The sequence below is a fragment of the Buteo buteo genome, chromosome 1 (genome assembly GCF_964188355.1).
Source record: "Buteo buteo chromosome 1, bButBut1.hap1.1, whole genome shotgun sequence".
NCBI classification, from domain to species: Eukaryota; Metazoa; Chordata; class Aves; order Accipitriformes; family Accipitridae; genus Buteo; species Buteo buteo.
In genome coordinates, this window is record NC_134171.1 from 12,390,716 (window position 1) to 12,406,224 (window position 15,509).

At 40.0% G+C, this 15,509-nt stretch overlaps 1 protein-coding gene across 2 annotated transcripts in view; it reads left to right on the forward strand.

Moving 5' to 3' along the window:
- Window positions 1–14,096, forward strand: part of AFAP1 (actin filament associated protein 1) — a 120,400-nt gene extending 106,304 nt beyond the window's left edge. Inside the window, exons 13-18 of one of the 2 annotated variants that reach the window (XM_075022578.1) lie at window positions 325–582; window positions 2,404–2,518; window positions 4,052–4,216; window positions 4,771–4,961; window positions 5,694–5,855; window positions 10,488–14,096. In XM_075022578.1, coding sequence (XP_074878679.1) covers window positions 325–582; window positions 2,404–2,518; window positions 4,052–4,216; window positions 4,771–4,961; window positions 5,694–5,855; window positions 10,488–10,514 — 918 coding nt within the window. In that variant the 3' untranslated portion in view covers window positions 10,515–14,096. The remainder of the gene's footprint in view (window positions 1–324; window positions 583–2,403; window positions 2,519–4,051; window positions 4,217–4,770; window positions 4,962–5,693; window positions 5,856–10,487) is intronic. The other variant, XM_075022573.1, reaches the window with a different exon arrangement.
- Window positions 14,097–15,509: the final 1,413 nt, after the last annotated feature.

Here is a 15,509-nt window from a genome sequence, read left to right on the forward strand (position 1 = left end):
ACACAGCCTGTTTGTGCCCCCTCAGTGCTAGAGCTAACAACTGAAGGTGCGGTCTATGAAACAGCAAGGGTGATAGGATAGTACCGGTTTGCTCATGCTATGGAAAATGCACAGGACTGAGGCCATAAGCCATATAATGCAGTGCTTCTTTTCCACACTGTGTCCACCCTGCCTTTCTAAACAGTTTGTCTCAAGTGTAAGCAATAAGAACATGCTAAACGCCGAGGGCTTGCTACAGTCAAAACAATTACTAATGTTTTAATTTCACTTAGGAGGTTCTGCATGGTGTATTGTTTACTAACTGCCAAAGTGTATGTGTTGCAGTGGGAACCAGAAGATGGCTTTCCTTCTTCTCGTAGCAGGAACATTGGAGAAGAAATGCTTTATGATAACGCAGGCCTGTACGATAACTTGCCGTCTCCAAAAATCTTTGCGCGCTATCCACCAGCTGACAGAAAACCCAATAGGTTATCTACTGACAAACCCTCCTCTAACCATTACAAATACCCTGTCTCATCCAATCTGTCTTCTGCTCAGTCTGTCACTAATACCTCTGCTGTGGGGAGGGGATCTGGCTCCCAGGTACTGTACTATTTAACAAAGCTTTTTATTTTTTTGGCTGTTCTGTTTATCTGGTTGTTATCTTAAGGGCCTTGGGCTATTTCAGTCCCTTAGTGTTAGCGCTGAAGTGCTTGGGCTTTAGTCATGAGGCCACTGCGAATGAAACAGGTTTGCTGGGTTGTAAATTCTGCTGTGAAGTGTTGGCACCTGTGAAAGGCTTTCCCCACAAGTTCTTGATGATTTACAGATTGTGGATAGTAATAAAAAAAAATAGATGTGACCTTCCAAACTTAACCTGAATGCATATCTAGCCGCCTTCTGTCTCCTTAGGCAGTGATGACTTTAAAAAAAAAAAAAAGTGAAATATGATCTGGCTGTGACAGCAAATTTGCCTCTCTAGAATTTTACTAATCTGTATATTGTATATACTATGGTTATATATATTGTGAATATACATGTATATCATAACATATATTATATTATATATATACTAAATGATGTTGTATATAGTGTGTCTATACCATATTTAAATTACTGCCTGTTCTTTTCTTCCCCTGAAAAAAACCTAAGCCTATGTCTATGCTGCTTTCTGAGGGTGGCCTCAGGCTTCTGGACCTCAGCTGAAGTGCGAAGCCACAGAGCAGATGGAATCCCGTGTACCCAGCCTCAGTGGCAGACAGGCAGACCCCAGCAGCGGGGAAGAGCAAGCCTTGCTCACAGCCACGCCGGGGACCATCTCCAGAGCCCGTAGCCAGTCTCTGAAAGCTGGTCATTGGCATAAGCCTGCGAATCCATCCCAGAGATGGGTGGTTTTCAGTCTAATCTGACATGGAACAGTTAGATAAGTGTTTCCCTTGTATAGGGTACCTGTCCTATTGCTTGTTGACTCACTTAACCCTTACAAAAACCTCATTTTGGAATGTTAGAATTCAGTGAAGTTGCAGAATCGGAGGTGGACCCGAGCAGTAAGTTCGCCCGATGCCCGGCTGCAGCAGCAGGCTTCTCCTTGCACTCTCAGTTTGGTCCTCACAAGCTTTTGGAAGCACGTGAAGAAAGCGTGGCACACGTATGCCCTGTGCTCGGCTAAGGCACCCCCCCCCCCCATAAAAAAACTACAATTAGTCAGAACAGTGTTGCTCTTCCCAGGGTTCAGTTCATTGCAGGGGAGCCCTTTAAATGGAAACCTCTTGGACATGAACTGTGCTGTTGCTGGTAATCTTGTGAGCTTGTCTGGCCATTATGAGAGGGGTTTTTTAAGTAAGAAAAACTTTTAATTAGTAGCTAGAGGTTTTGTAAGAGGAAATTGATATGTTAACTCCTAACATTAAAAAATGTGAAATAATTCTATTGTTTTAAAAAAATATAAATCCACGCACCACAAGGATGGCAAGGTCATACAGTAAATAAGAAACAGTGTTGAATTTTTGTGTGGCAAGCCCCGTTGGGTTTTTCTGTATGAAATTAACCCTGACAAACCTGTGTTTCAAGAATCTTTACTGTATAAAATTATTCAAGGATTCAACTTTTCTGCCTTTCCGTGGCTACTCCCAATACACTAAATGCCAGAGTATTAAATAACTTGGAGACCATGATGCCAGCAGAGAAGGGGAGTTAGTTCATCCCCTCGTTATCCTGTGATTGCTGGTGTGGCTCCCGCTGAGCAGGCAGCTCTCAGAAACGGCATCTCTGGAGGAAGCGCCGTCTCCAGCTCAATCAATGCGTTCTATTAAGGCTCTCCGAGCAGGCGGCTTTTTGTCAAGCTTTGCCCTTGATGAAAAGGTGACTGTAATGTCAGTGGCACAGGAATAGCTGGAGCCCATTTGTACTTTTGTTTTCAAACAGTTTAAAGGCAAGAAGCCTCCTGCGACTGCTAATGGGATCACCGGAAAGGGGAGAACTTTAAATAGCCAGCCGAAGAAATCTGAATCGGTGTCATGTGTGAAGCGCACGGCATCCAGTAAGTATCTCTCCTCGCTGCTGCCTCACTTGTGAGTGGAGTCATGAGGATACCCAAAATAGCTGTCGTCTTAGCAAACAAGATAAAGAACCACTGTGATTCTTCTGTGGCTGAGAGGCTGAGCAGGAGATGCCCACCAAGACTTTGAATAGGAGATATTGTGTGCATTGGTGACTCATTAGTACTCCAGCCATGCCATAAGATAAATTCTCCATTGTCATGGAGAATGATAAATATGAAATGTGGACCCATGGCTGCAAAGTCATGAGGGCAGCAGGGGGGGAAAAAAGGGGGTAATGAATCTTCATTTGGGGCAGAGAGCAATTCTGTATTCCTGTTGGAAGAGGAGGATGAGAAACTGGGAAAGACATGAGAACATTATGTTGCTCAAAAGTGGACTTACTTTGACCACTAATGAAAAAGAAAAAGGTATAACAAAATAATGAAGACAACCACATGTCTCAAAACCTTCCTCAGAGAGAGGAGATTTCAGTTGGTGACTGGCACATTCAGAAAGAGGGTTCTTCTGGGCAGGTGGGTTGCCCCTAGAAAATCCCTAAGAGGGGTTGCTTTGTGTAAAGAAGAAAAGACAAAAAAGAGCTATAATCATACTTTTTAAATATGGAGTCAAAAGCATGGCTTCTTCTAGAGAAGGAATGAATGTGGTTTTTTAATCCCATAATAAATTTTGAAGAAGTCATGGATTTAATGGCAACAAGAGAAATTTGGGTTAGACTTTTGGAAAAAAGTATGTATCTTTCTAGCCGTGCAGGTCAATTGGTGCTGGAATAGATAGTTGTGGGAGTAAAGGCATCTTGGTTACTAAAAACCAACTAAAACTGGTTTGACAACTATTTGTCAGGAATTTTAGTGTCCTTGAGTTTGCCTTTAGATATGCAGACAAAGTGATCTGTGAGCTGACCTATTTTCTTTGAGTCTGCAACTGGAGCAGAGGCATAGAGGGGGCTGTGATATAAATTAGACCACAGATACCTGTGAGCCATGAAATGACAGCATTTGTATGGGAAATTAAGAAAAGAAAATGAAAGCTCTCAAGTATCAGAAAAGTGAGAACATCTTTGTATTCTCTTATGTTATGGGAGAAAAGACGTGTGCTTTAAGCACTTGAAGTAGGAATGGAAGCCAAGCAAAAGGGCAAACAGGTAGATTTTTCCTCTGACCCCTTCCAATTAAAAATGAAGTGTTCAGAGCTAAAGAGGAGCCGCCTTTCTGTCCTCTGAACGACATACAAAGGCAAGGCCATTTTTCAAAACAGATGTACCGTAAGGTAACTGGTATTTCTCATCTTCCCCTTATATATGTAGAGAACAAACTATCTATCCCATATCATTTCTGTAGCTGTGCTGCAGAACTCAGCGGGAATCATGGCCCTTGAGAAAAAGCCAGTGGAGGAGGGATGGCAAACCAGTTTCTCAAACCATGACATGCTTCGTGTGATGTTCAGTCTCAGGGATCAGTTTAGAGTTTTACGGTCAATTTTAACCATAAATAACTACAATCCAATACACACAGATGCGGAGCAGTACAAATACGGCAAGAATCGTGTGGAGGCAGATGCAAAGAGGTTACAAAGCAAAGAGGAGGAGCTGCTAAAGAGGAAAGAAGCACTCCGGAATAGGCTGGCCCAGCTTCGAAAAGAAAGAAAAGATCTACGTGCTGCTATTGAAGTCAATGCTGGTATGAGGTGCTTTTTTGTGCTGAATTCCACCCTGGGTAGGCTTCATTATCCAAATAGCTTTGTATTCTGTGCTGAAGACATGCCACTACATGAGGTTTGGTTTTGATGTTAAACAATACCCTGCAATGTCTATATTTGCTTTCTATGTAGATATAAAATATGTATGTATAGGTGTATATACTCATTTTATATGTATGTGTGTGTGTATATATACATAAACACACACCTATGAAGTGATACTGATGGGGACTTCAGACAAGCAGAATAGGAATAATTTTATTGTGACTGGCTGATTATGTTTTCATGACATGGAAAATAACAAAACAAATACTATTTTGAAACTACAGTAGAAACCTAGGGAAGGCACCTGAAAGAAAGCAGTTGATATCTGTTGCTAAATTTTTTTACATGAAAAAAGTGGTTTTTGCAATGTACGTTGATGTCACTGATCTTTAGACACCTTGTTCCTTGGTTTTTTAAAAATAATTTCTGTAAGTGTCAATTTAAGCTTCTCATTGAAATAATAACATTGCTGTTATTATCCTGATGACAGGCAGGAAGACCCAAGTGATTCTTGAAGACAAGTTAAAGAAGTTGGAAGAGGAGTGTAAGCAGAAGGAGGCTGAGCGTGTAAACCTGGAGCTAGAACTGACCGAGGTGAAGGAGAGCCTTAAGAAAGCCTTGGCTGGTGGCATCACACTGGGCTTGGCTATCGAGCCCAAGTCAGGAACATCAAGCCCACAGGTATGCAACGTCATTAAACACGCAAATCCCAGTACCACGGGCTGCGAGTGCTCTGCCTTCTCAGCTCCAGTAAAACGAGTGGGAACTGAGAGTTTTCAAAAGGTTTATTAAGTGCAGGAAAGAAGAGCAGAACTAAATGCCTTTCTGTGTTATTTGCACTCTTCACCTGTATCAGGTGTACTTTCTACAGCAACAGGGAGCAGGTAGACATGGGAGTCACAGGCAGTATGTGTTAGGGTAATATGCAAAAGCTGACAACTCCTTGTCCTCAGTGATTGTAAAAGTGCATGAGCTGAGACATTGCTCCATCCCAGGGAGACTTAAATACACCAAGTCATTGTGCAGTGATGGAGACCTACTTGTGCCCGTCCCCTATCAGTCACTGTCACCCTTTGCAGGGGCTGCATCTCACATGTTCACGGTGGAGCATGGCAGTCCTGGCTTATGCTATAGATGGGTGTCAGAAGCAGACATCAGAAGGACCAGAGAAGGATGTGTCAGTTCCTCCAGATAACCCAATGTTGTTTAATCACAGCAAATGAACTTTAATTTTCATCACAGAACACATACTTTGTTTTGTTTTCTTTTGTTCTAACCTCTTTTTCATGTATCCATCATTATTAGGAATATGGTTTCTTTAAAAAAAATTCTGCAGTTCTATGTCTAGATAGAAAATATTGCCCATGTGACTACTTGGAGGAAACTCAATGTAGGCTTTTCACTCTTTATTAGTCTCCAATTTTCAAGCACCGAACTTTGGAAAACTCTCCAATCTCCAGCTGTGATACCAGTGATACTGAATGCTCAATACCTGTGAACAGCGCAGCAGCTCTGAAGCGACCTCCCTCGTCAAATAGTTCACCATGTCGAGGCCATGTCCTTCGAAAAGCAAAGGTGAGAAGACTTATGTCTAGTTTTCTTTTTCTGTCCTTTTTCTTACTTTCTTAAAAATCTTATTTGCTTGTGGAGAGACGGAGACAGAAAAGGAGAGAGGGAAAGATTGGTTCCTGCTGCTTCTGTAGGTGAAATTTATCCTTAAGCAGAGAATATGCCATGTATAAATTATTTGTATTACTACATAAACATTGCTGGTTTGGGGGAACCTTTTGCAGAAGAATTGGTAAGTAGTTTGGGAGACAGATTTGACCCTACTCTTGTTCTGTGTTTTTCTCTGTTGCTTTATAGATTTAATGTGCAAGGTAAGTGGCCTGTGGTGTAGACAGTCCATCTAAAATTCATAAAGTTACACTGATCTGTGTAGCAGAGAAGTGGTTAAAAGAGAACTGTTATAGTAAATGGTCTGAAACAACGCAAGATGGGGTCTGATCTTTGCAAGAACAAAATAGTTGTACATTATAATAACAATGTGTTGTGCAAGTATCTACTCTTAATGTACACTTACAGTAGAAATTGAATTAATTTAATTTAGTCTTGCAGGTACCAGGCCGAAGTCTGTGGTCCTCTTGTATTGTTACAGTTTTCTAATTTTTGCACTTTAGTTTAAATGGAATTTGCATGATCATTCTTCTGGGCTAAATTTGCTAACAACGTAAGTAAGTGTGTGGGCAGCACGTAACCAAGGGTGACGGTAATAGCACTGGCCCAAGCTTTTGTTGATTTAGTAGTTCACTGCTAATTGTAATTATAAACAATAATAATCATAGACATTTGTCTTTCATGCAGTCCACTTCTTTTCTTAAAACAATATGAGGTATACTATATAGGGATTTTTTTAAGTAACTTGTTACATGTCTTCATTGATTATATACAGTTACAGTGACTGAGCATGAGCCTGGCACCTAAATGTGGCAGATACTGAAAAATCATCATCTCAACAAAATATTTGGTTTCCTGGCCCATCCTACTCTCTCTATTTCCTCCCCCCCCACAGCCCGTTTAACCTCTCTACCTTGCCCAGGCCATGAATTACTTCTCCTGCCATACGTCATGTGAGAGCTTTCCTGCCCTCCTTCTGCCACCATTTCCTCCCTCCTTTCCATGGAAGTCAAATGATTTTTCTGCCAGTTAACCTGATTCATTTAAATTCAACTAAGAATAATTAAACTCAGCATAATGGGTTTCAGTTCTATTTAACTTTGAAGTTTGCTGCTCGTGTTTCAAACCTGAAGAAGGATTCATGTGTTCTAAAGCTTATCTGTGTATTCCAATTATACCCAAATTTGTCTCATAAAGATACCATCTCTAACCATACACTTTGTCTTAGATTTGCTTGTTAGCACAGCGTTACTCAGGGAATGTGGTCTAGCAGAGCACAGTTCTCACAAAAGGGAGCGTGGATTTGTGCTACGGACTGGACAGGCACATTAAAGCCAGACATTTAATCTTTACAGCTGGAGAAACCAGGGCACTATAAAAACCTAAACATTTTTGGTGTAAAGAATACCCTCCAGCTGTAGTACATTTTTTATGCTTAGCATATACCATACAGGAAAAACCCTGCTGTGTTGTTTGCTATCGCTGTGCTTTGGATGGCACGATAGGTTGGTCAAGCTCTTTTGTAGAGGAATCTTGGATATAAGATTAGGCTAATCAAATAGGATATGGAGCTACTAAGCATATTTCTCATCCTGGGAAAAAACAACTCAAAGTATCCAATTCAGCTTTAACAGCTTTTTCCTAAAACCTCACGCACTAAATATTTAGTGAAATTTTGCTGAATTAGATAGTGCAACCCAAGCTGTCCTCAGCCTATTCGCGAGGAGCTGCAGCCAAAGTCTGCCATCAGGTATGCATCTGCAGCACAGCCCGCTTTCAGGGGGAGTTAACCGTACATGTGCGGGGGTGGAATTTGGCTCTCAATTCTTTTGGCCTTTTGCAGTTACGAGTGAGCCCAGGCCTTATAGATGTGGCTAAGGAAAGGGCGTCACACGTGAGTATCCCGGAGCAGAACTGACTTGGCTCTCCACGCATGGATGTCAGTGCAGTGTGTGGGAGGGAAACAGATTTCACGTCTGTGCTTGCACTTGCATCTTCAGCAGCTGGCAAATCTCCCAACGTTACGAGGGAGTTGCAGAAGTGCTCAAAATGTCAAGATTTATTTTTTTCCTCCCCCCAGTATGTATTCGAATGCACTGAATGCCTCCCTTCTTGCTCTTTCCTTGCCCAAAGGATGCTGAGGCTGTCACCAGCCGGCCTCATGTTTGCAGCCACCCTCACGTCACCGTTGAGGTGGGTGGCATGGCAATGCCTCCGAGGGGAGGCAAGGCACCTCAGGCAGCAGGTTTGGAAGCTGCTCCACCAAAATCTCTCTCCTCTCAGGTGCACTGGCTGAGAAGGAAGTAGGGAAAGAAGCAAAAGGATGGATTTAGTGTTAAAATCTAAGAACTAGCAGCAGTTTGGGGATTGGCTGTTTGGGACGTACACTATACATATACACACATATGCATGCATAGTTTGGGATTTTTTTAACTTTTCTGTTTGTAACATATGCTTTTAATTTGTTTTAGAAAGTAATAACACATATTTTTAAGAAATCAGAAGGCATTCAAATTGCGATTTTGTTAATCTCTGCCTGGAGATGGAGACTGTATTGAAATGTGAAAAACAGTATTCTGCATTAGCACTCCTAGAGAAGTAAAATGGTCCAAATATCCATGCTGCACAAGAAAAACAATTATTTAAACATTTCACATTTCAAATTAATTTCTAAAACTAAACTGTTATGTGTAGCAAGGAAACTGCAATGATTATTTCTGATTTGTTTTCAAAACTGGTGAACTGGTGAATGTCAGCAGCTTACATTTTGCTTATGTTCAGGGACTGGAGAAGAAAAGGAGCTCTCCCAGTTTCCCAGCTCCCAGTCAGGCTGTCAGTGTTGACTTAAACATTCTTTCATTGGCATGAACCTGCTGGAGACATGGAAACAAAGAAAAAGTTCCTTCTGCACCTGCAAAAGAAGCTACTGCTTTCAAGGCTTATTTAACACTTTAAAAAAATTCTCCTCCCAGTTGCTTAGCCAAGGATTTCCTTTAGAGCTTTGGTAGCATACACGTAGGGAATATATATTTAATAGCCTTTTTAAAGTATTCTAGTTTTTACCAATACTGTGTTTTAAGTTTAGGTTTACCATAATTTGAAGTGTAAAACTGAATATTTAAAATATATTGTATTTTAATAAAAGTATCATTCAAATGAAGGAAGAAAAAAAACCAGCATGTAAAAAAAGATATATTATTGTCTACCTTCTTTAAACCCAAGATTTTTTTCTTACATTGCTAAAGCAGCCACTAACTGTGACCTTTACTGTTGCTTTACAATGGTTGAAGAGGTGTCATGGTCATGCAGCTGTTTAGCCAAACTAATGCTATTACTGCTTTCAGCAGCAGAAACAGGTATTTACATGCATAAGTAACGGTTTTCAGTCAGAGCTCTTAAATGTTGTGGAATGAGTGTTAAATTCAGGAATTCAGGTTGGGAGCCAAGTCAGCAGGCTGCCTGCAGAGTATCTCTGCAGAATAGATGGGTGGGAGAGGAATCTGTAGACCCCAGAGCCTGGCCAGGAACAGCTGGGCGGTTGCTCCATGGGGATTACTTCAGCAAGAGGCCAACTCCTTCGTATCTTCATTAGTTCCTGACTGCTGTTAAGGATGTGATTCAGGGAGTAGGTGCAGTGTGGATGTCCTAAGCTGAGCCCATCCCTCTTCAGCTCTTCTGCTTCTATGTACTGTTAGGAAATAGTGTAGGTATCACTGAATACCAACAACTTTGATTTAACTGGGTGTTTAGCTATAGCAATCTTATGGTTTTCACTTACGTGGCAGAAGAAATGGCAATACCTTGCTCTGAGACATATAGATGAGAGTGTTATAGATTACGTGCTTTGCTGTGGATGGTAGGTGTCACTGTCCTCAGCTAACAGGTGGGGAAACAGAGGCACAGAAAGGCAAAGTGATTTCTTTAACTTGCAAGCAATAGTTCAACTTCGATTACATATAAGGGAAACAAATGCATGTAAACGAACTTGGTTTTCTTTACCCTGCCTGGAAGTCTCTCTGCCTCAGTAAGTTGCCCTTTTTAGCCATGAAAACATGTGTCTGCCATGAGCTTTATAATAAAAAATTGAAGTGTAGTAAAGCAATCACTTGGTGTCAGCTGTGAGAGATACTGAGTGTTTTCTACTGTCCCATGCAAGTAAGTTAGAAAGCCCTATATGCTAAATCAGCCTCTCCCTTATTCAGGTCCAGCTGAGTGCTTTACACCAACCGTGGTGTGCAAATTTGCTCTGTAAGTACCCTTTGCAGAAAACAAACATGGCTTATTTGCACTGCACTAGAAAAAAAAGTTGCCGTATATAGTTGCGGAGGGGTGGAAGCTGCACACGGACGCTATCAGGACGTACTTGTTAGCATTCCCTAACTAATTTGTGGGCAGAAGACTGGATCCAGTGAAGTTAATGGAAAAACTGTTACTGACCTCAGCTGGCTTTGGCTTAGCAGATCTGATGACATCAGTGAAATATTCTGATTTCTCTAACATTTTCCATATCTTTTTTTTTTCCCCTTCCAGGAATGGGAGATGAAAAATGGAACATAAATATAGCAAAAGCACTCACTTTCCATAAAGGCCTTACCTATTATGGACCAAGACATAGGCTGCAAAAGACTCATCTGAAAGGTGGTATCAAGCGATACAACATAAGAGGTTTTATAATTCTGTTAAGTTAATGGTAGCTTGACGCTAATTTGCCTGTATTCCCTCTACTGTATTGCTGTGTAACTATGTGTGCCCCTTTTTGTTAGCTGTAAATCTTTATTTCCAACTTCACTGGTAGAGAAAAAGAAAACCAAAAAACCCAAACCAACCACAGTAATTAAAAAGGAGCATAAAGTCGCAGTTGAAAGTTTACTTTGCTGAAACAGCATAGACCAGCAATTGTATTGCATCAGATGGCCTGAACACCACTGAAGACTGGTGCATTAAGCCCGATGTGAAATCGTAACTCCGACAGGTTAAAACTGACTTTCGAGGTCTGCCACAGAGGTGGCTGAGCGAAGTCTTGCTCATGAGCAGTCGCTTTGCTGTTAGCTGTTCGTGTGGCAAAAGCAAACCGAAGAAATGTATTCACAGAAATGGCGTGGCTTGCTTGGCCGGGAAGGCAGGAGCTCTTCAGTGCCGCTGTCCTCTACGCTGGTGTGAGACTGTGGGATGAACACAACTCAGCTGTGAAGCGTTTTTTGGATACTTTTTAGACAGGTGCTTTTGTCGGTGGGAGATAAAAAAGCTGCCATTCTTTGAAAAAAATGCATTTTAGTACATTCTCTTTATTGCTATTCTGAAGGACCAGTCGTTTTCAAAGGTCATGTTGTTGAACTATGACTTGTTCCTGATTTTTTTAAAAGGCAAACAGGTGTTTTTAGATACTGCTTCTTTTCTATACTTTTTGAAAAAGAAAAGGAAAACATTATTGAAATTAATCTTCAACAGATAATGGCAACTCAGAATAGCTTATGCAGTCAGTCTTGTTTTGTTTTTTATAATATAGTATTGTTAAACTTGAGTTATAGAACACTGCTGTACTTAGTTTCCTTCGTCTTTTCAGACCTCAGCTATTATTTTTGAGGAAGATGGACTGAAAAGATGATAATTTCCAGACTCTTTTATAAACAATTTTACAAAGAATTGGGGATTTTCTGAGACAGGAGTCCATTTCTGTTTACTAGGAAACAGTGTCTTGCATTTTATTCTGTAAAATTATAGAAATCTGTTCTTCTTTGTCTCCATCCATGTCACTCCTGAGAACTTACATGCAGTAAATTGCCAACTAAAGTCCTTCAAAATCTCAAGACTGGCTTTAAAAAGTCAGAAGAGAGCGAGGGGAAAAAAACATATCATGAGTTGGGTTCTTTTAATTTTTTTCTCTGTGTTTTTTTTAAGCCTTTGGAGAGCCTTCAATCACATTCTCAAGATTTTTTTCCTCCTCAACTGGGAGGACTAGCAAATTACTTTAATTAAAAAAATTAAACTACTACTTAGATTTTGAGATAATCACAGATGTTAGGGCTGGAGTCTTGATAATTAGTTAAGACTTGCAATTAAAACCACAGAAGTTGGCAAGACAGCAGTTATCAAGGATCACATCCTTTTATGGCCCAGCCTATAGTTTGTCTCTTACCTTTAGGAATAGGTGTGTGTAACTCCGGAGGGGTACACCAAGATTCCCAGCTGAGCTGGATGCCAGAGAACTTTCTGCGGGAGCTGGTGGGATTTGAAGGCACAGAGCTATCAGAAAGACCTGATAGCTGCCAGGACACAGGGCTGTGTCCTGTTCCCAAATGCAATCAGTGCAAGCAGGGATCCCATTGACCGTAGCACAGTAGAAATGGGGCCCAACACGAGAAAAGGCTCTTTGCTTCTTGGGACTGTGCTTTGTACAAAGTGCCGCAAGAATGCAGATACAGTAGGGAAGCAAGTGTCAGTGTGGTTTTCACTGAAAACAGGATTTTTTTGTATTATTTTAGGTCATCTGCTTACTTACTAACTCTATAAGTGGAGGGCACATTCTATGCTGTATGACTATGGACTAAACAGTATCAAGTTCCCACAAATATTAGCAGAAACAAATTTGAAGCAAAAGTTCATTTAGGCTTTTTATTTCAAATTAAGTTATTTATTTGTATATTTCAATAAATATTTAATTTATATCTGTACATATTTATGATGCAAATTAGGCTTCTAGTCAACGTTTGCAATGATGTAACAGTTGCCATTAAGAAGTGGTCCCGCATCAAGTAATGCAGAGTAGTTAAAAGCCAAAGCACCTGTCCTGTTTACCCAATATTGGCATTGTATCTTCCACCCCCTGTATCCCATGAAAAAAAAAAAAAAAAAAAAAAATCCTTGGCAAAGACAGGTTTTAATGCATGCCTGAGATGGAAGTGTGCAAACTTCTGTCCGAGCACACAGAAATGACGTGGTGCTGGGGCCACGCACTCAACCCCAGCCCCGGTGCCGCAGCCTTCTGCTCTGCCGTAGACGCCGGTCACCCTCGGCACCTATAGCACCCGCTGCAAAATAAAGCATCTTTTGCCTTTCCTCCAGCAAAGGCTCCATAAAGCCACCACCGCCCCCTCACCCCCAACCCGGCATGGACTGTAATCATATGTCCCTAATGTATAAGTACATTGGTGCCATCGCAATTTGCCTTAGTAACACGTCCAGTCTATATAATGGCCAAGGTTTTCAAAGGAGGAAAACAAAAAAAACCCTCGGGAAATAACCTCTCTGTAGACCACATTTGGTGCTGTGAAATGTACTCTGTTTTCTTGAATAGTACTATTGCTGCACAATTTTTTATAAAAAGCGACACAGCTTGTATTTTCACCATTTTTAGATTTCAGGACCACCAGGCAAAGTCAGCGATAGAGCAGCATGACTTTCATTTTAAAGGAAAACTCTTGTATTTTAAACCATTTCTATGTCTTTTAAGAAAATGTTACACTTGTGCTTCCTCAACAAACTCCTGTTACTGTACCAGGTGCTTTTTTTTATTGTTTTTTATGGGTGATGCTTTTTTTAGAAAGAAAAACAGATCATAACTTTGGGGGATCAAAGGTGGTTTTTTTTAATGAGATGATTGTGGCAATTTGATTTTTCAAATGGAGAATACTTAATTTAGTATCAATTTTTGTTAAAGACACTTTCAAATTAATTGGCCCAGGCTGTATGTTGTAAGATAATGTTCTCATATTAAGAATGTAATTATTTCCTTACTGTATTTTTTAAAAAACAAAATCATATTTAAAAAAACTCTGTGAAAAAAGCATGAAAGAAACATGAAAATTTTTTTGTTTTATTTTTTTTATTGGATATGTTGGCAGTGCCCATTATAATTGACTGTAAATATAGTCTTTCTACTGTATTTCTCAATGTATTTAAGTAAGTTTTTTGACACACATTCATGGAAACTTCTGTAAAAAAAAAAGGTCCAAAATAGACCCACCTTCAAATGTGTGTCTTAGTAGCTTCAACTAACTTTATGCCTTTCTAGTTTATTCTTCAGAAAGTCTTACAGAGTGTGAAAAAAGACTGGCATCTGGTAGGTGCGACAGATCCAAGACCATTATTAATAAAGTTACCTGTCAAAGAAAAAAGTGTCTGCACTGTCGTTTCTTGGTATTTGTCAGTATAAGTAGGTGGCACCTTAGCAGGACACCTGTAGTAGTCACCCTCAACCAAGTCCCGTTCTCCCGTGCCAGTTGGTTGAAAAATACTTGGACAGGTTTTAATTAGTATTTTTTTGGTATCAGTTCTGTCCCCATTTAACTGTGCGATGACCACCTGCAACGTGAACGCGGTCTATCTAAGGGCTCGCCCGGCAATGGGAAATGGAAGTTCAATGGATTTTGAGCTCATACCAGAAGTTGCCACTTATCTAGCGTTAATGTATCAGTTTACTTAGATGTCAACCCCATTAATAAATAAGGTAAAATGTAAAACATCAAAAATTACCCCTAAGAAATTGAAGTGGATCAAAATCAAACTGCGCTAATTATCAGGCTACTTAACGATGAATAGAGCAACTCCTTGTAGATGACTGACAGATGAGATATTGCAAAGTGATAAGTCATAATTACTCCTTGTTGCTTTTCTTGGATTTAGCTTTTGCTCCCATTACACTAAAATTATTACCAAATGTCATGCTTAAGTAGAAAATACATTTCATTTTACCAAACTCAGGGAAGCAGTATTATAAAGTAGTCTGATTTGTTTCCTTTCTGTACTCACAGCCTCCTTGACCTCAGGAGAAAAAGGTGGTCAGCATTTTTAAAACAAGTCATGGTGGTATAACTAGTAAGAATTGTCTCTCAAGTAGACACAGCATTTTGTCTGCTTAATCAAAGCTTATAACCCCTCACTGCCTTTTGTCAATTCAAAAACCTTCAAAGCAAATTATTAGTATTTCTCTAGAGAAAGAAAGAATGTCTGTAGAAAATATATCTATAGGACAAGTTGTATAACAATGTTATATATAAAATATATATTTAGAATAATATAATATATACTATTATTACACTATAATAGTATATATGCAAAAATTAGAAAATTAGTACCTTAATTTACTCAGGCTCATGGCCTAAAAAAGCCTTAAAGAGGATCTTAGTGTTTTTTCTGTAAGCTACATTTAATATTTGGTCTACACTTACATCCCAAAGGCATTTAATATGAAAGACCCCACCAACACCTTACTTCTTGTGGTTTATTCCTGCAGGTGGGCAGCCACATTGTAAGCATTGCAGTGCTTTAATGTTAAGTTCTTCTTTTTTTTTTTTTTTTTTTTTAATTTGTGCCTAACTTGAGCACCATCAGACCCCTTATTACAGTACTTAAGCACAGGACTTTATAAAGAAGGGCTCCTGGCTAGAGAATGAATGATGGCAAATGTGACACCACTTTTTGAATGGAGAGGGAAAAAATCAGGAATCACAGACTTTTACAGCTGTACTGAGCAAACTGACAGATGGTATAATAAAGTGAAGAATTAGTGAACAGACTGAGAAATCACTGTACTGGGCTAGAGTCAACACAGGT